This window comes from Lytechinus variegatus, chromosome 2, assembly GCF_018143015.1.
Source record: "Lytechinus variegatus isolate NC3 chromosome 2, Lvar_3.0, whole genome shotgun sequence".
Classification (NCBI taxonomy): domain Eukaryota; kingdom Metazoa; phylum Echinodermata; class Echinoidea; order Temnopleuroida; family Toxopneustidae; genus Lytechinus; species Lytechinus variegatus.
Genome location: NC_054741.1, coordinates 63,272,344 through 63,292,603, shown reverse-complemented (window position 1 = coordinate 63,292,603; position 20,260 = coordinate 63,272,344). Strand labels below are relative to the sequence as shown.

At 35.2% G+C, this 20,260-nt stretch overlaps 2 protein-coding genes across 3 annotated transcripts; both read right to left on the bottom strand.

Annotated features, from left to right (window-relative positions):
* Positions 1 to 1,354: 1,354 nt before the first annotated feature.
* On the bottom strand, positions 1,355 to 10,966 carry LOC121408597. 2 transcript variants are annotated; one of them, XM_041600117.1, is made up of 7 exons: positions 10,871 to 10,966; positions 7,763 to 9,636; positions 6,853 to 6,993; positions 6,327 to 6,476; positions 5,774 to 5,923; positions 5,222 to 5,375; positions 1,355 to 3,167 (listed from the first exon to the last, which is right to left on the bottom strand). In XM_041600117.1, exons 2-7 carry the CDS (start codon positions 9,597 to 9,599, stop codon positions 3,020 to 3,022), a joined length of 2,580 nt encoding a protein of 859 aa, XP_041456051.1. In that variant the 5' UTR covers positions 9,600 to 9,636; positions 10,871 to 10,966; the 3' UTR covers positions 1,355 to 3,019. The 2 variants fall into 2 exon arrangements, with proteins under 2 accessions (XP_041456051.1, XP_041456052.1); XM_041600118.1 differs by lacking the exon at positions 5,774 to 5,923.
* A 3,305-nt stretch (positions 10,967 to 14,271) lies between these two features.
* On the bottom strand, positions 14,272 to 17,533 carry LOC121409575. Its single transcript, XM_041601488.1, has 4 exons — positions 17,436 to 17,533; positions 16,647 to 16,704; positions 16,069 to 16,302; positions 14,272 to 14,901 (listed from the first exon to the last, which is right to left on the bottom strand). Exons 1-4 carry the CDS (start codon positions 17,445 to 17,447, stop codon positions 14,834 to 14,836), a joined length of 372 nt encoding a protein of 123 aa, XP_041457422.1. The 5' UTR covers positions 17,448 to 17,533; the 3' UTR covers positions 14,272 to 14,833.
* Positions 17,534 to 20,260: the final 2,727 nt, after the last annotated feature.

Here is a 20,260-nt window from a genome sequence, read left to right as displayed (position 1 = left end):
AGAAAGGAAAAAGTAAAAAGGGGTGGAAAGAACGAATGAAGGAAAGAAAAATGTTTCTTTCATTCTTTGGAAGAAAGAAATTAGAAAACAGGAAGGAAGGAAGGAAAACAAGGACGGAATGAAGGAAGGAAGGGAAATAAATGATAAGGGAAAAGAATTAGAAGGAAATATAAAATAAATAATGAAAGAAAGGAGGAAAGAGAGGGAGGAAAGAATGAAGGGAAGAGAGAATGAAAGAAAGAGAAAATAATGGAAGGAGAGAAAGAACGAAAAAAAAGAGAAAGGGAGAAGGAAGCAAAGTAAAGTTTAAGGAAAGAAAGAATGAATTCAGGAAATAAAAAATGGAAATTTAATAAAGGAAAGTAACAGAAAGAAGGAAAGAAAGACAAATGAACAGAGAGAGAGAGAGAGAAAGGTTCAGGAAAAAAAGATCGGAAATAAAGATAGATGGAACAAAAAAAGGGCAAGCAGGAAGGATATAAAGATGAACAAAGAATGTTACAAAAGAAAGAAAGAGGAAAAAAGTTCAAACTTCAAGCAAACAAAAAATCCAGTCATCTAACAAAAATCATATTTGGTGCTTTTTAATACACTTTTAGAATTTTGAAAAACTAAAATGTTTTAGATAATAAAATTTCAAAGTGTAATATTGTCAACTTTAAAAATTAGATGAAACATAGCGGCATCATACAACACGATCTAGTTATGAAAACTCAATAATTTGTTCCACCGATTACATCTCCAAATTACAGTACATGTAGTTTCATTGTTATCTCTGCTTCTTCATCTCTTGGTTATTTGATGAAAATTCATCACTTGTTAATGTATTAACTACATTTTGTTCAATATTCTTAAATACGGGACAAATAGGCATCCCGGGAAGGGTTTGTCGGGACAAAGGAGCAAAATACGGGACAATCCCGGGAAATACGGGGCGTCTGGTCACCCTGCTGCTTACTGTTGCCGAGATTTGTTGCATCATATTTAGTGCACTGATTCATGATACAACACTTGTCAGCGATGACAAATTGTCATTTTAATTCAACTCTCTTGTTCTTCCTGCTCTTGTTCTATGTCCTCTTATTCTTTAAAAAATACGAAGCTATTAAGATAGTGCTTGATTAAAATAACAGAACATTTTATTCATGATTCTTTCTAAATAAATAAATAAATGTACAAAAATGTACATCTTCCATACATGTCAAATATCATTAAAAAGTACAAAACAGTGTAAGATATCTCTCGTAACCATAGATATTCATAAAGAAAAATAAATTCATTTGTAAGGAATTTCAAAAGAAAATCAAATGGAGATCTTACATAAGGATTCTGCTTCAATATGCAGATGACCCAAATTTCTAACAAGAGAGGACAAAAGAAATACAGGGCACCAAATATTAAATGTTTGGAGATAGAAACGATCAGCAAAAGAAAGTTTTAAGCAGTTTGACGTTTTTCCCGAGGCTGTATCCAGGTTTTCTTATACTTTCCAAAGAAATAATGACCATATGGTGCTAATAAAAGGGCCAAACAAGATGACAAAGGTCTGAGGAAATCATTCTCTTTGCCAGTTCTTAGGGGGACTTATAACCAAATTTGGGGGTCATGATAATCCAGCAAAATATAATCAACATGCGGAAAATTTGGTTATGAAAATATATTTACCCAAGGAGTGGATAATAATTGTGGCATATCATGGATAAAAGTTGCATAATAATGTCTTTGTAATTATACAGGGGGGTAAATCCCCCTTGGCAACAACAAATCCTGTGTATCTCCTCAGAGACATGTCATCTTGCTCCTGATAGATTATTGTCAATTCTTTTGGAAAAAATAAACCTATTCAAGGAAGAATATTATAACTTGATTATTTCTTTCTCTAACAGTTTCCAACTCCTAAAACATAATTCAGGTTTTTCTTTAGCCTTCCCCTTTATAAACAAAAAAGACAAGGTCTAGTCATCTTCTGCTTTTACAGATAAATATGAACAAGCTTTCCCTTACATGGGATACAACAAGTGGAGTGCATCTTGCAGTCTCTCCTGCATTATGCAATTCAATATTCCAGCAATGGTGACTGAAAACAACCCAGATTAACAATTTTAAATAGAGGGGAAAATACGATATTCATTTGATAATGAAATTATAAATTCATTGACCTCAAATGACTTTGACCTTTACCCAGTGACATCAAATTATATCCCTTTGCCATTTTCTAATAATCATTAGTGTCTTTATCAAAGTTTTATGGAATAAGGAAAACTCAAAATCATAACCTGGGTTGATTTATTTTTATATTGATACCAAAATATGGTAAAAGTTCATTCACCCTAAATGACCTTTGACCTTGACCATGACACCTGAAACTCATGCAAGAATATCAGTGATACATCAGTGATACACTTGTGTCCAATTTTCTTGAAATAAGCCATATACTTTCAAAGTTATAATGGCATTTAAAAACTTAACCTTGACAATGTTGATACCTAAACATGGACAATGTTCATTACCCCTAAATAACCTTTGGCCTTGATAATAAGACCTGAAACTCATGCAAGAATATGAATGATACTCGATTACCCTTATGTCCAAGAGTCATGAAATAAGTCCATATAGGTTATGATGCCATATAAAAAAACTGAACCTTAATCAAGATTTCAAAATTGGCGCCGATTGTCTCACTCTGCTATACAGACGAGATGAAAATAATCAACACTATTATAGTGAATGATATGCATTATAAAATATACAGAAAGGCTTGTATATAATTTTTTTTATTTAAGTGGCAAATTGATTTTGACTGGTAGTATGATACAAAAATAGCAATTCTTTTTGCCATACATGTATTTCTTCCTTTTAAAGAGATATGACTCAGTTGATGGGGCAGAGGGACTGCCAACAACAACAACTAAAATTGGTGATGGTGGAATTAGAATGCACTTTACAAAGTGTATGAGGATAAAGTCATACCTGTATATCACATGAATCAACCAGAATGCATACACATTCAATCAGGTGCTTAAGAACCGTCCAAAACTTGGATTTCACTTGGAGCTAGGTTACGAATTGTGGGCCTGTCCTTTTTTCTTGTCATGAAGACATCAGGGTATGATAATAGATTGATGAAGCCTCCAAGATTTGGGTCATCTTCTTTCAAATCTGCCGTTCTAAAATAGAAAATATATCAAAATGTATATAAGATCTTCCACTGACATGGTGCAATTAAGATCTGAAACAACGGCTCAAAATATTTTAATGTTCAGACCTGTAATGACAAACTGGCCCACATATGTCATGTTCATTCTGGAACTTGTACAAGAGGCACATTAATTGTGCCTGCAACCTTCTGGGAAATGCCCCCCATCCCCCCAAAAAAAATAAAATAAAATAAAACAAAACAAATAAAAAATAAGATCACTTTTTTGTTATATTTCTTTGAAAAGTAAATGTGTCCTTTTTCATGACAATAACCTTTTTTCTGCTTTTATTAAAAGATTCTGAAGAAATCTAACCACATTTCCATGCCCTATACCTGCCCCCCCCCCTTTATTTCCTGTTCCATCTTCCATTTCCCCTTTGAATTCATTCCTGTCTAGGTATTGAGAACACATTTACTCATGTCCACAAAGTTTTGTTGCAAGCTGTTCGACATCATATATTGCACTATGTTAGAATTTAATTAGTGTTAAGGTTTTGCGTACTATATTTTCCTCTAGACCCCTTGTCTCATATTGTGAATACTGTGCTAACTTATATTTGTTTTTAATTCCTGCCTCATAACTTGAAAAAGAAAGCATTTTCACCAGGGCTCCATAACACAAAGGTTTGCCATCAATCGCTAAATACCAATGACCAATCAAGATCATCGTTGCACAAACACCCTGTTTTCAATACTGACCGGGAACCAATCAGTGCGGTTCTTTCATATTTGCAATTCATCGCAAACCTTTGTGTTACAGAGCCCTGATCTATACAACAAATGGGAGACTATCCAATCAGATACAGTGCCATGACAGCCATGAGTTCCCTTCCTTTTGATATACTGAGTATAGATGCCCAAGCAATGATACATACTACACTACACAATATATCATGATTTTGCTTCATGGTGGGCACTTTGAAGTATAATGAAGTTGCTATTCTATAGCATTCTAATTTGTATCTAGGCATTTACATGACATGGTAGTTCTTTTTTGTTTCAATTTACTGGCACATTTGTGAACATAACGTGACAAATCAAATAGTCATTATGAAGCACTCCGATCTTCATAATAATAATGATATCTATAATATTTTGACTGTATACAGGCAAGTTGATACAAATAGTTTATATTCACTTGGTCTAAATGTTTACTGTAAATTTGGTCTAATTGCCACTTGGTCTAATGCCCAGATGGTCTAGTTTTTGTCTACTCATTATTTTGCACTTTGGGCCTCTTCCCACGAGAATCTTAAATAATCATTGTAATAATGATTGCAATTTGTCTTTAGAATCTAATCAATGCACCATTCACACGTTCACTCAAAAACTGTCATTTGAATTTGAATTCCTTGCGAAGGCGGTATTGTGTTCTTAGTGGTTTGTCAATCAAACCTAATCAAAGCACTGCATCGCAAAAAAGAAACTATGATGAGTGCATGACAATTGTATTATCTAGAAGTGCTTGAAAGGTCATGTAAGCTCCGCCCCTCAAAAGATGATTTGGAGGTCAACCCCTTCAAAAGCAAAATCTGTGCCGTAAATTGAATGAAAATTAACTGGAATTCACCTCCGGAGTAGAATTTGAATTTGTGATTTTGACTAGCATTCCTGATTCTAGTTTGGTTTCCCACATGCTAAAAATTCATCATCAGAATTGTTTTACACTGGAATCATAATCCAAATTACGATTTTGGTACCGTGCGAAAGGGCGGTATACCAAATGGAAAATTAATTCAATAACAGCTCACCTAATCATAAAGATTAAGTGGTATTTGACCAAGTGGATTGCAGTCAAGGTGGGTAGAGACAAATTGGAAATTAAAGAAAATGGTGAATGGGCTCCATGGCAACTGGCTCAACTGGTTGGATTCATTCTATATGAACTAGGATGAAAAATTGACCAGTGAGACCCAAACAGAAAGTTGACAGGGTGCGTAATACTTTCCCCAAGTGGGATTAAACCGAACGGATGGCTCTGAAAACGCAACCAGATAGACGGCACTGCACATATGATATTACCTGTCAAGTTGAGTCTTTCGTTGATGAGGTGTTGCCTTGGCCGCTGCCTTCAAACGCCTGAGCATGCAGAGGCCAGATTCCAAGGATGGTTCTAGAGTGATAGGACTCCACAGGCACTTGGTGAGTTCTCCCAATTCTTCCTTCCATCGCAATTCTGAAAAATATAGAAATAAAAGACTTACACAGTATTTTTTATCCGAAAAGACAGGATTTCAGATGAGCAAAAGAAGAATACACTGAATCAAGATCAAGGCGACCCCGCAGTAGGTCAATATCGATACATAGAGAAAAATCAGAGGACCGCATCACTTATGATTTTTTCAAAATTGTTGTGATATCTCAAAGTTTGCTAAATTCCACAAGATTATACACAACACAGGATGAATAGAGATTAGGGAACCAAGATCATACAAAATATGAAATACTTCAATTCCAGTTTTCCTCAAATAATGTAAAGCATGGTTAGATTCCTTCTTCTATTTCTGTAATCTTCAAATCTTCCTTTCAAACCAACTTTCTGTTGGCGTGGATATAAAGGTATAATTATAGTACCATTTTTCTTTCTTGCACTTCCTTTAATAGGTCCAGCGATGATTTTCATTCTAGTTTGAATTGAGCTATCTCCTTGTATTTCTGGCACTTTCTTCATCTTTTCTTTCTTCTTCGACTTCTTTGGGTTGGTTGTATCATTATCAGCTACACCTGACAAACAAATAATAATTAAAAAAAAAAAAAATAGAAAGAAAGTGAGAGAGAGGGGGGGGGGGAAGGTCACAGGGACAGTGGGGAGAGGAATGGATACAGTACCCCTATATTCTTTCTCAAACAATGACAAATTTCACACATGTATTAAAAAATTAAAATAAATGAAATATGACCAGACACCATCCACTCTGTCAGTTGCACAATACAAGTACCCATGTTGTGAATATAACTGTTATGTGAAATCAAAGGAGATTTTATAATGTTCTTATTTTCTATGATGGTTGTGCCCAGTTTTGATGATATTCTCAGCAACATGGCTCATTCTATTTTCATTCAAACCAACTTGGTGTTGGAGTGTACTTGTCCTTCAAATAAAAGTCCAAAAAGATAATTCCAGTACCATTTTTCTTTCTTGCATCTCCTTTAATTGGTCCAGTGACGATCTCCATATCTTGTGGTGTGTTATCTCTATGTGTTTCTGGCATTTTCTCCTTTTTCTTCTTCTTTTTCAACTTCTTTGGGGTGGTCTTTGTATCATTCTCAGCTACACCTGTACAAAATAAATATAAAAACGAGAGAGAGCGTGAGAGAGAGAATGGAGAGGTAGCAGGGAGAGAAAGGAGAGGAGAAAAGCATGACAAACTTTTTCTTGTGAAAAAGTAGAAATTCTTACATTTATTTCATAAAATAAAATACAAATCAAATGCTGATTCCGAGACATCATTGCCATGCAGATTTCATGTGTGCTTTAATTTTACTGTTGTTTGAAATGAAGGGAAACTAAAAAACACTGTTTATGTAACTTTTTATAGTTTACATGTCAGTCCGATTCTGATTAAACTTTTAACGACATATTTCTTTTGTATTTCTCTTTTTTAATTAAACCAACATGCTATTGATCTGGACTTGTCCTACAGTTGTAGTACCATTTATCTTTCTTGCACCTCCTGTAATAGCTTCAGTAATGATCTTCATTCCCCTCTGTAGCGTGCCATCTCCCTGTGTTTCTGGGACTTTCTTCTTTTTCTTCCTCAACTTCTTTGGGTTGGTCTTTGTACTGTTCTCAGCTATACCCCGCAACAAAATAATGTTAGAATAAAATGGGGAGAGAGAGAGGGAGAAGTGAGATACAGAGCCAAGAATACAAAGATTAGATAGGCAATGAGAAGAGAACGGGAGAGGTGAGATATGGATAAGAGAAGGAATTAAATAAATATGCAACACTTACATAGCATTTAATAACGTTTCTAAGCATAGCAAATAATTACCCTGGCTTTAGCACAACTACTCGTGATTAGGTGCTCATGCATTCAAGGAACTCCTTCCTCCTGGGTACATAAATGTATTTATTACATCTGGGTGGAGAGTGGCAAATGCAGGTAAATGCCTTGCCGTAGGATGCGAGTTAAAGCACAACAAACCTCTTTAGTGGTTTATGATGTGTTCACTTTTTGAAAGTTTTTATTCTGTTTTCCAAGAATACAAAAATGTTTAATTATAACTATCATCATCACCATCATCATCATCATCACCATCATCGTCATTATCATCATCATCGTCGACATCATCATCATCATCATAGTCGCCAAAATCATCACCATCTTTATAATTATAATCATCATAATCATCATCATCATCATCACCATAATCATCATCATCACCATCATCATCTTCATCATCATCGTCATCATCATCCTCATCATCCTTATAATCATCATCTTCATCATTATCATCATTATAATTATTATGATTATTATCAATGACAAACATTGTTCTCCCAGGTGGCCATGCAGCCTGTTTAGTTGGATTGGTAAAGGTATGAATTTAAATCCCTACCTGCTCTCTTTCTTGAATCGCTCCCCAAATCCGTTTCTTTGATTAATTGTTCAACCTCTTCAATATCTGCAGGCTCATGAAAATCATCAGAGTTCTCCTCAAAGAGCACCGGTGATGCATCGGTTAAAGTTCTGTCAGCCGAATCTTCTAATACCTTCCCCCATATTGCCTCAATGCACATAGGCTCATCAACAGCCGCTGATTGCAGACTGCTGCCATCGATGCTTCCACAGGTCTTGAGGACTTTAAAAATTTCTGGGGCTGCAGTTTTGTGACAGTACAACCGGAACATCTGCTTTCCTATTTCGGCCGTTGATGGAGGTGGGGATACTACAGTAGCAGCTTGTTCTCCAGGCAGTTGATGCCTCTCGCTGACATCACTTGACTTCCCAGTAGCACCTTGCAGTATCGATTCCTCAGATGTTGAATCAATTTCAACATCCTGGTTTGTAAATGACTCGCATCTCTGTAAAAAATTCTGCATTTTGTCACTTGAATTCTCGTTTCCACTGAAAATATCTTCACTCAAAGTCTCATCCACTTGGTCTAAATTGATGTCACTAATTGCCACACCGCTGTTTCTGGAACTCGATGAATCAACAGAGAGTCTCTGCCCGTATTCACTATCACCCATGACAGGTTCAGAACTATGCTCATGAGTATCATTATCCCTAACCACATCAGGCTCACGCTGTGAACGCATCTTTTGTCCTGCACAAATGACCTCACTTTCATCTGATACTCCATCAATCAGCCCCTGTTGTACAGGATTCAATGACATTACCGATGGAAGGTCTACCGCTCTGTGATCTCTTGAAGTTGGTTGTTTCTTACTTTCAAAGAAACCCCGAACCTCCTTCTCTAAGAAAGTCTCATTGGCTTCATCATCATCATTGGAACTCTCACTAACTTCCGAATCAACATTCCTGACACCTTCAGAACAGGAGGATCTGTGTTCTAACTTCTGCACTTCCTGTGAACTGAGGAATCTTGATACTGTTCTCTGTATAATGGCTTGAGTGTCCGTTTCATTTCCAGATTCAGTATCAGTGAACAGTCCTTCGCTTGGGTTGTGCAAAGCATCTGAACTTTTGAAATTCTTCCCTGACTGGCATCCATGCATTCCAGACATGCTAAAATTGAGTACCTGTGAGGAATTCTTGTCTTCTTGATTTAATTCTTTATGTATAAAGGAGTCTCCCAAATCTGAGTATAAATGTTGCTTGTTTCTAAACTCATTTAACTTTTCACTCTCCTTATGAACCCCTGCTCTTTGAGCTAACACCTTCTGTTCCATATTTGGGGGAGGTAAGTTATCCAGTCTACATTTTCTCGGTGCTTCAGTGCTATCAATACTTTTCCTTCTTTGCCGAGCCCGATTAGTTACAAACTGAAGCTTCTTTGCATTTTCTTTTGTCATGGAGATTGAATGCTGCGCTGACCCTGATCTCCTTGGTGATATATGAGACAAACTCTGCCTCAGCTTCTGTCTTTTGATGGGTGACTGTAAAGGAATTAATCTTGAAGAGAGGGCTGCCCGTTCGCCAGATGATGATGAATTTTGTCTCCTTCTGACTTTGGGTTTCACAAAAATATCCTGATCACTCCCCCAAACATCATCTTCATCCCTACCCTGCTTCTTGGTGGATCTTTTCTTTCTTGACACTTGTTTAGCTGACAAGATATCAGACTTCTTTCCTGGTAATTTGACTGATGTCAAGCCATCTGGATCAGTCATCATATCAGGAGTCAATGGCTCATATGGTGGGTTATATAACTTGTGATGACCTTTCTTCTCCACTCTTGTTGGGTATCCTTTGTTCCTCTGTTCATCCATTGCATTTCAATACAGAGTGTGACAAGGATCTCCTAACCTATGGATTGTGGAAAAAATGTAAGGATTTTATTAGGAGTTCATGAGAGACTGGATAATCTAGGCTGGGCCTACATTGAATAAAAAATAAGCCTTGTTGCCATCACTTTGCGTTACCCGCGGGTGCTTGCACCAACCTGTTTATTTGCCTGTCTATGAGGTCAACACTATAATGTATTGACCTCATTGGTACTAGGAGTCGTAAATGATACACACCAAATTTCCATTGGTATTGATTTTAGTTTCTAATGACACCAGTCGTACGGAAAATAGCTCGTAACTTACAAACAGCGCCTTTATTAAACACCCAGTGCAAATTTCTGATTATCTTACAATATCATTTACTTTGTATTTAATTCATTGACCGTATTATACTTGTTCAGCGATATCGGTGAAACAAGCGGTACAGACATGGGCATCAGTGCTGAGAATTTTGTGTTTGGCTTTAGGGGGAAGCAACAAAAGATACCCTCCATAAACAAAAGGTAATTCTATTCATTGATGGCAATTGGTACAGAGTCAGAAACTGAGGCTTTTTTTTAATCTGAAAATGCCAGCCAACTGTGTTTGTGTTGCTATTTTCAGTTCAGAACTGCAAGTGCAAATGGTAACACGAACATGATTGGCTGGAGCATTCGAACGCTCAGCTGGTATTACAAATAATAAGATGGCAAACATTCAACAGAAGAGGCGCTGATCAGCAAATTTAGATTGCGATTGTACCAGTTTACAAAGACTGTCTCAGATTTCAAAGATTTATCCACAAGAAATCTAGAACAGTTCATTCACATGCTGACATCAATCGAGAGCGCTAGTCAATGTAAACGTATCAGGTTTCATAACAAGATTATTGGAAGACGGCAAGTCGTGAAAAATAATAGATGGTGTAGATCTACTTAGTACTGTCTGGGGGAATTAATGTATCTGAATCTATTTTTAGCATGTTACATCCCTATAAGTGTAATTGCCATCTGTGTCCCGCAGGGAGAGTGAGAAAGAAAAAAAAGGCCCCATAACAAAGGACAATCAATTTGTTTTGGCTTATCCGATCTCCACTTATTTAGTTATTAACACACGCTGCACCCCAAAATTTCAGTATGTGGGACCGTTACAAACAAAGCCAGGCCAAGTTGGTCATGACTTCATTATTCATGCCATGCTATAAGGCAAGTCTCAAGAAAGTTTATACCAGACAGGTCACTATCCAAGAAAAATAAAGTACTACGACTTCTTACCAGGCCAGTGGCAATCTCTAGATCTGCTCTCCTACTCCTACTAGGACACAGACACAGGTAGTTAAAATTGTTTCGAGCCCGAAAGGTGTCTGCTAGTATTTTAATACAGACCGACGAACGTTAGAGGGCGTCGATACACCCCATTTCAGGATCACGAAAAAAGTACATGAATAAAAAAAAAGCTGAACACCACGGCCACGGGGACGTTGACAGCTGGAGGGGATGGGGTGGGGGTGCTGCTGCATTTCCGAACTTACCAGGTGGGGATGCTATATACAATCATCCCTCCCTAGTTTCAAATACATGTAAAAAAATATTATATTCTATGTGCTATTCCCATGGGTGTCGATTGGTGTTCATGGTTTGTAAGGGATGATAATTTATGCCATGGACATACACATATTGTTTTTTCAAAGAAACTCCAAAGCAAGGGAGCGAAGCAACCGAGCTTGCCATTGGGACACTTTTGCATTATCTGAAGTAATATTGAAAGATTTCGTGCGCACTTTTGGTAAATTTTGTGAAGCTTTTCAGTTGCATATATTTTCAGGGGGCCAGATATGAGGTAAAATGCACCCGTGATATATTTTTTGGGAAAAAAATGCAAGTAACCAAAAATTTTGATTTTTTAACGCAAAAATCTAAAATTGTAATATACTTTTGACAGTTCTTTAAAGAAAATATGTATAAATGCGAGCGAAATTTTTTTTGATTGTTCATTAGTTTGTAATAGACTTTTGTCATAATTTTTTGAAAAGATATGTAGGCCTATTAAAACTTTTTACCCTTTCTCCATGGTTCCCAAACCCAACATCTGTACACCACTGGCAGTAAATAAGGCTAAAATTTTAAGTACAAGCTAGCTTTTATTAGGCTACAAGATTAGGTATTACGTACATGCATGTACTAGATCAATGCGAGCGCAAAGCGCAAGCTGTTTTGTTTTAATGACTTTAAAAAGAACCATTATGAGGAATTATCAGTTTTCGGTGTGATTAACCTTTTATACACTCTTGAACAAACCTATAAATCTCTGTCAACCACAATTCCTTCTTACATTTCTTCATTATTTCAGCAACAAAGGTCTACATACAAGTCTTTGCTGTCATTCCAAAATCCAGAACAACAAGTCGGTTTCAACTCTTTTCAATCTCATACCCCCGTCTTTGGAACAAACTCCATTCATCTCTCCGAAATCTCTCTTCTCTTGACCTCTTCGAAAAACATCTCAAAACACACTTATATAACCATATAAATCCTAACTTCTCTTAAGCCCCTAGCAGCGCTTTGTATCATCTGGAAAAAAGCGCTATATAAAATCAAATTATTATTATTTCTAAATTTCAACTTGTTTTTATCTGTTCTCCACTTATATTACATCATAAACCAGGATAATAAGAATAGACCTACTAACAAAAATAAAGTGACTTCTAGCATGTCTAGCGCTTGCTTGCGGGGAGGGGATGAATTTTAAAAAGATAAAGTCATGTAATCATGATTGTATTTTAAAAAAGAAATCAATTTGTAAATCAAACAAAATAATAAAAGTTCGATTTCCGAGCTGAAATGTTCTGTATATTGACTTTCAGAATTTGATATTTTAAGCTCCGTATTAAGCAAGATATGTAAAACATCTATATATGGCAATACGAGCAGGAAGAGCGAGCAAAAAATTATAGTGACATAAAAAAAAAATTCAAGTCTTCCCTCATCTTATTTTATTCACTCGTCTTCCTCTTTTTGTACTTCCCCTTCTTTTTTCTCCTCTCTTTTCCCTTCTCTTTTTTCTTTCTTTCCCCCCTTTTTTTGCTCCGCCAATGGGGGGGGGGGGGGGCCTCAGGCCCCATGGATCCGCCTATGTTAATCATGGATATTGTGATGTTCTATTATGATATATCCCACACCTGTCCCCCTCCCTTAGTTATACCTTATTAAAGGGAATGAAACATTTGGAACAAGTTGACTCTTGTGGAAACAGAAAAATCAAAGAATAAAATTAAAGAAAATTTGAGAAAAATCGGACAAATAGTGAGAAAGTTATGAGCATTTGAATATTGCGATAACTAATTCTATTGGGATCCTCTCATTGGCAATGTGACAAATATTTGTGATGTCACATGTGAACAACTTTCTCTCTGATGGACTATAAAATACCCTGAAAACGTATATTTTTGCTCTTTCTTAGGGTAATACAAACTTTTCATCCGTAATTTATTTTTTGAAAATCTGTATTACATGCCCTCCTATATTATGATCTACGCATAGATGTAATAAAAGAGGCATTTTAAGTGAAATATATAGAAATGTAATATGAAAGTTGTTCACACGTGACATCACACATCTTTGTCGCATTGCCAATGAAAGGATCTACATTATAATAATGATATAAACTTATAATGCTCATAAATTTCTAATTATTCGTTCAATTTTTCTCAAATTTTCATTTATCTGTTTCTTTGATTTTTCTGTGATTACACTGGCTATCCTGTTTCAAGGGTTTAATTTTCCTTCAATGGAAACACCCATGATAACCATCACTGCCATCATCATGATATTATTATCATAATAATTATGATAATAATGATGATGATGATGATAATAATACTACTACTAACAATAATAAAAATAGGCCCTATTTAGGTTGACATATACGGTACATCCTATAACCCACACACACTTGAACACACGTGCGCACAGAGGATGGAAGTTCGGAGGGCACCCCCAATTGAAAAAAAAGCTCTACAAAAGTAAAAAGAGAAAAGGACAGCCAAAAAATGGTGGCATATATCTTTTCTTTTCTGAATATTATATAAAAACTATCACCCACTCTGGATTTCCATTTGGTCTTGGTCGAATATGTGCTTACTCACTTCACTCGCTTCCAAATTTTACAAAAATTGCCACATTTTGGGGGCATCCCTCACAATTCTTGGCTCATTATCTCACTCATCATATACATTTTGCTTTCCTTACTCATATCTACCCCTTCCTACATACAAATACACCCACAAATGAAGGTCATTTTGGTACGAGAATTTTTTAAAGAAAAAATATATAATAACAAAAAAAAATGGTAATAGAGGTTTGCTCCGAAATATAGGTCATTATTATTATTATTTTACTCCTGTCAGTCAAAGGGGGAGGGATGGGGTTAAGGAAATTATATTTCATTTCCCTCTTTGTGCTAATGTACAACAGGATATCGACAGGAGCACCTTACTCTATTATGAACCCCTCCCCGGAAAACTCCCCTAGTCCCCGTGGAAGTGGTCTCAGAAACCATCTCATTATATCATTCTGAACATTTTGTCGAAATCTATCACAAAATTGGATTTTCTTTTTAAAAATGTCAAAATTTTGCTCTCCTTATGTAGTTTTTTCTCACTTTCTTCCTTTTCCACAACAGTCCAATAAAATATCATCAAACCTAAGAGAACAACTCGGGCTAAATATTAGGTTTGGTTAGGATTTTATTTAAATATGACATTCATCAAGTAAAGATATATTAAAAAAAACATCGTAAAGGTGATCTCCATAAACATTATAAAAAATGCAAAGCGTCACGTATTCACATAGTGAAAATTAGTAACCTGTTTCAATCTATTTCAATTTACATTACTTTGGGATGAATGGATATGTCTTTTTCTTCTACCAATTGCATATAAAATAGAACATAGATTTTAATGTCTCCAATAGCTTAATAAAATGATGGCGTAATTATCATGATATACAGAACGTCTTTTCGAATATTAGCGATAGACTTTAATTAATATATTTAGTGGAAATTTAATCATGGCTGAACGCCTACTTTTGGTTATGTTACCGATACATCATACAGAAAAGTTATTCGGTGAGTTTAGTTTAAATATCTGAAAATTAATTAAATGCTTTGAGACCTCTTTGCTCCAGTTCTCAGGGATAATGGGTGGTCTGAGTTTCGACCTTTGACCTTCGATGACCTCCTCAGTCTGTTTCACTAGATTCAACGGATGACGATTCGGCAGAGACAGACGAAGAACGTCTGAAACGAGCTGCAAGTAATGAAAACAAATATGATTGACGATAAAAATTAAATTACATTCAAGAAATTCCTTAATGTATAATTAATCTGAATGCATATCATGTAAATATCGGTCATTTCTCTGTATCAAAGATAAAAATATTGATTCATTGAAGTATACTTGATGAAGAGAATATTAGATGTGATAATAACATAGAGTAAAAAAATTACCCAACATTGGGTAGGCATGCAGGCGGGCCGGTTTTTTTTTTTTTTTTTTTTTTTTTTTGGGGGGGGCAAAATCCCGAAGGGGGCACAATATTTTTGACAGCGTGAGACACCGAACCGATCGAGCGGGAGAGGGTGTGGGACCCCCGGTAAGGATTTTGTGTAAAAATGGAGTATAAAACTTGCGTTTCTAAGAGCATTCAAAAATAAATTTCTTTTTGCTCCTTTATATGTTTCCTCCCTTCTGACCCAGACTGTTTTTTCTTCATGATCAGGGTCGCGGTTGTGGTAAAACATGCATGTTTGCTGAGTATTTTCCCCCCAATATTGGGCATAGTGCATGTTTGAAGTGTAAATTTCAACGCAACATTGCGTAAAATTTACAAAATAGTTGATATCTTTTTACCCAACAAGCATGTATGTTCCCATAATTTTACCCAATACTGGGTAAACCTATTAGAGTGTAAGTGATGTTAATGATTATACCAAATGAACTAATACTTATCATCATTGTATTTAGAAATATGTATTTTCTTCTAATTTATTACCTTAAGATATTGTATGTCGGTGTGATTGTACGTTTTCTTTGATACATGAATACAGAAGACGAGAAATTGTATAAAGAAAATACTCGTCACGATAAAGAAAAGATAATTCCGATGAGAGGTGACATTAATGATAATGATGACATACAGAGTACTGTATTAGTGGATGGATCTTCTGTATACATATAATGCTTTTGGACGATGTCAGTGTAAAACTAAGCAAGGGGGGGGGGTGTAGTTACAGGTGTCCAACAATTCCCCTAAAAATGAAGACCTTTTTGTCATTCTTTTGTACGACCCAACGACCCAAAATTTGGGGTTAAACATTTTTTTTTTTTTGGGGGGGGTCTTCAAAATTTCATTCAGCCTGACCCCCCCTTCAAAAAAATCCTGCGTACGCAACTATGTAAGAGATCCAAACTCACCTGTAGAAGAACAGTCGACAACTTCAAGGCAAATTTTTTCCAAGATTTCACAGGCATCGGCGCTTTCCTGCTCTCCTTCCTCTACCAAACACACCATATTATTCTCAGCTCCATCAAACAATTCCTGTTCAGTAAGGGTAAGAAGCCCTCTTAGATCTTCTTCACACGTTTCAACCACCTGCCTGTATCTGTCACATAGGGCTTTGAACTGTGCAGTGCGATCGGTAGTTTGGGCTAGAAATCAAGGAAATTATCAAAATCGTGATTTTTAAAATTGACTTTATCAGTAACACATATGCCAAACATCGAATTTGTATTGTTTTTATTAATGATCGGTGAGGAAGTTTGCATTGTCATAATAAAACAAAATAATGGCACCAAAGCGTACAAATGAACTGTTTTAATTTGTAATGTGGAAAATCGTTCAGTCTGAACGTGAAGCCATCAGCAAAAATAGACTTATATGTATATGAACGATATTTAAGTGAACACACATAGATAGAAACATACCCAAGTGAACAAAATTATGCAAATATCTTTTATTGTTAATGAAAAATAAGAATAAAAAGTTTATGTACCTTTGATTCCAATTGCAAAAAATGCACAGAAACACAAGCAGACGCAGAGTGTTCTTACCTGAATAGGGGGAAAATGAATAAAATATTTCATTAATGTTTTGTACACTCTACAATCACAGTTTGAATGATAACATTAATCAAAGTATCAATTGAAGTTAAATAATTAGATGAGACCATCTTTCTTGCAGACAAATTTAAGGATCTGGCTGGATCAATTTCGCTCATTCATTCATTCATTCACCCATTCTTTCAATCAATCAATCAATATTTAGCAGTTTCTTTTTTCATACAAAGATGTCACACAAGGGGATGCGATTACACCCCCAAAAAGGGTAATAAAAAATGAGTAAAATCATGAATCATAAAAAAGAATACAGATTCTTTTTCAATAATAATTGAAAATTAAGGGAAAAAAGAGGAACAAAAAATATTCCTTCACCAATATGATAGATATCCTTTCATTTATAATGTCGAACAGAAAACGGTGACATGATTAATATAAATTGAATTTAATGGCAAACCATTAGCGGATCGGGAGACAAGAAAGTTGAATTCAAATAGCTATAGTTTCCCTGACTAGTGAGATTCTAGATCAATCTCTGGCATACAGATTTCAATTTGTGTTTCTATTTCACTGAAAACAATATCAGAAATAAATATCCATGTTTTCAAATTCGTTCCTTTTTCTTCTCATCATATCCCTAATATTCTTAATAAGCTAAAGCTAAAACTGAATAACAGTTTAAACAGTTTCTGCAGGAATAATTCGAAAAATAATGGTGTACTTACTGATTGAGCCATTTCAGGAGTTTTGCTGAGTCGAGCGTTTTGAACAAATTTAAAAAGAGTTATTTCGAATGCTGTTGAGTGAATGATTAATGACAATATTTACTCCCTTTTATAGTATTTCAAAATAATCGAAATTTAGGTAGGAAATGTTTGTCTTTCACGATCGTGAGATTGAAATATGACATGATTATGACAGTTTAAGAATAGAACAAAAGGGCATTTTACGTAATTTGTTTGTGATAGGTAAAAGTGTCATTACGAATTTCGTTACTAATTATATGCGTAATTAATATCTATACCAATTAACATAAGTTGACAGTTTGAAAGGTCAAAATTAAAAGAATAAACAAACAAAACGAGTGAACGACCAATTAATACGTTTGTGTTGAAATCCAAGGACCCTCTCTCCCTCAGTCTCACCTAAATGTGATTCACACGGTCTATTAATCATGGTAATTATCTTTACCTTTGAAAGTAAACGAAACAATGAGAGTCATTTGGCGACAGATCTCTTGTTTCAATGTTATCATTTCAAAATACAGCGAATTAACTGGTTTTCTAGTTTAGTATGACTCATTGTGAAGAGATGGAAATACACAAAGAGGTCAAATGTCGTTCATCTTTATGCCTTTTTTATAGAATCAATGATGATTTAACGTATGGTGTGTCAGAGCCACTGTCCAGATGACCTTATTCTTTTATTTCTCATATCGACGTCAATTATTCATCATTCACGGAGGTGCCGTGGCCGAGTGGTCTAAGGCGCCTGGCTATACTTGGAAAGTCCGGGGTTCGATCCCAGCCGTGGCACCTATTCCCATGAGCAAGGCATTTAATCTGCAATGCTCTTTCATCCTGCTTTTAAATAAATGGAAATGCTGTATGCATTATTGGTAACTAGGTGTGCACTTGTTTAAAAAAATATATAACTTTTTATATGTATGTCCCTCTTATATACAACAGTGCACCAGTATGATAAATGAATATTAATGCATAGTGTTATGAATAAAACTTATAAAATTTGATATTAATGATAATTTCATACAGGAATGGAAAAGGGACACATTTTAAGGACTGTTTTTACGAATTCATTAAACAAATATTCGAGCACGAAGCGTAAGCTGATTTTTTTTTTGACATTTCGAAAAGACTTGCTTAAAGACTTAATCTTTATAAAAACAAAGGCGGGCACGATGCGCCAGCTGAATTTTTCTTTTTATTCAGTTCTAAAAGGGAAAAAAATTCATGATTTTGGAAATCATGAAAAAGATGCGTATGTCACTAATAATGAGGATAAATATTTGATATTTGATTTGAAAACGGAATGCTTTAAGCGCTATTTAATCGCCTTGGACATGTTGGAAGGGTAATATGTATCAAATTTAGCAGACAATGCGTGCTCCAGGAGGAGTGAACACATATAGGACCCAAGCTAGTTGTGTCTCATTAAATTCTGAAAAACCTTATATTTCCGTTTTCCCAACCATAATTCTCTTTCTTTTCCCTGTCTCTCTCTCCCTTTCCCCTGTTTTTATTTTACTTTATTTGATTTTTTGGGGGGTTTGCCGATTTTTTAAATTTTTTATTCTATTTATTTATTTATCTTTTTTTTTTTTTGGGTGCGAGGGGTGGGCACGTGCCACTCATTACACCACTTATGGTACTAGATGTCACTTTTGACTGGATTATGCACAATGAATCTAGCTCAAAGGATAATGTAATATATAATGCGTTTGGCAGTTTGGATCTGTCAATGCTAGTATACCCACTGGTAAATTTTTATATATTAAAGACAAACCACGATTTTATTGAAAATCATATCAATGGTCAGCTTATTTAATGGGTGAATTCTAATAGACACTAACAAATAAGATTTTTTTAACACACATTACCATATGTATATATGTATTCGTGGATTATTTGTATATCAAATTAAAATATTCCTCAATACTAAACATACAAAGCAGTTGTTAAACACAAGTTGATGGGAAGAATTAGGTCCTATAGATCGACCAACTACTCTAGTATAGCCAACTGTCGGCTAATGTCAATCATGATTGTTTCATTTACTTTAAAAGGTAGATAAAACAAGACAATAGACCATGTCAATCAAATTTGAGAGAGAGAGAGAGAGAAAGAGTGGATGGGGCGTGTGTGTGTGAGAGAGAGAAAGACAGAGGGAGAGGGAGAGTCCTTGGTTCTAAACGCAAACGCATTAGTTAGTTCACTCGTTTTATTAGTTATATTTTCAATTTCTGACCTTTGAAACTGCCAACTTCATCTAAATAATATTAATTGATTATGCATAATTAGAAAACAAAATACATAATTACAGCCTTCACTATCACAAACAAATTACGTAAAATACTCGTTTTGATCAATCAGACCTTAAACTGTCATATCATGCCATATTGCAATTTTCCGATTGTAAAAGCCAAGCGTTTCGAACCTAAATTTTGATTATTTTCAAATACTATAAAAGGGACAAAATATATCCATTAATCACTCATTCATCAGCATTCGAAATAATTTCCTTTTTTTTCAAAACGCTCGGCTCAGCAAAACTCCTGAAATGGCTCATTGGGTAAGTATAACATTGCTTTTGTGCAAAACAGTTATAGTATAAGCTTTTAAAGCATTTAATATATAAAATGAGAAGAAAAAAGGACAAATTTGATGACATGAATTATGATTTATTTGTGAAATCGTTTATATAAAAAGAAATCTCCATTTTACAGCGAATTTTTTATCTTAGATCTCATAAGTATGGGTATACCTCTTTGTTTTAGTTCCCCGATCCGCCAATGGTATTTTCTATTAAAATT

Coding starts and splice junctions, on each gene's coding strand:
- LOC121408597 (XM_041600117.1), bottom strand. CDS start 9,599: ATGGATGAACAGAGGAACAAAGGATACCCAACAAGAGTGGAGAAGAAA. Junction 6,477..6,852: donor AGGTGCAAGAAAGATAAATG/GTACTACAACTG, acceptor TATTTTGTACAG/GTGTAGCTGAGAATGATACA. Junction 5,376..5,773: donor AAGTGCAAGAAAGAAAAATG/GTACTATAATTA, acceptor TATATTTTTCAG/AATTGCGATGGAAGGAAGAA.
- LOC121409575 (XM_041601488.1), bottom strand. Junction 16,303..16,646: donor TTTTGCAATTGGAATCAAAG/GTACATAAACTT, acceptor CTTGATTTCTAG/CCCAAACTACCGATCGCACT. Junction 14,902..16,068: donor TGTCGACTGTTCTTCTACAG/GTGAGTTTGGAT, acceptor CATTACTTGCAG/CTCGTTTCAGACGTTCTTCG.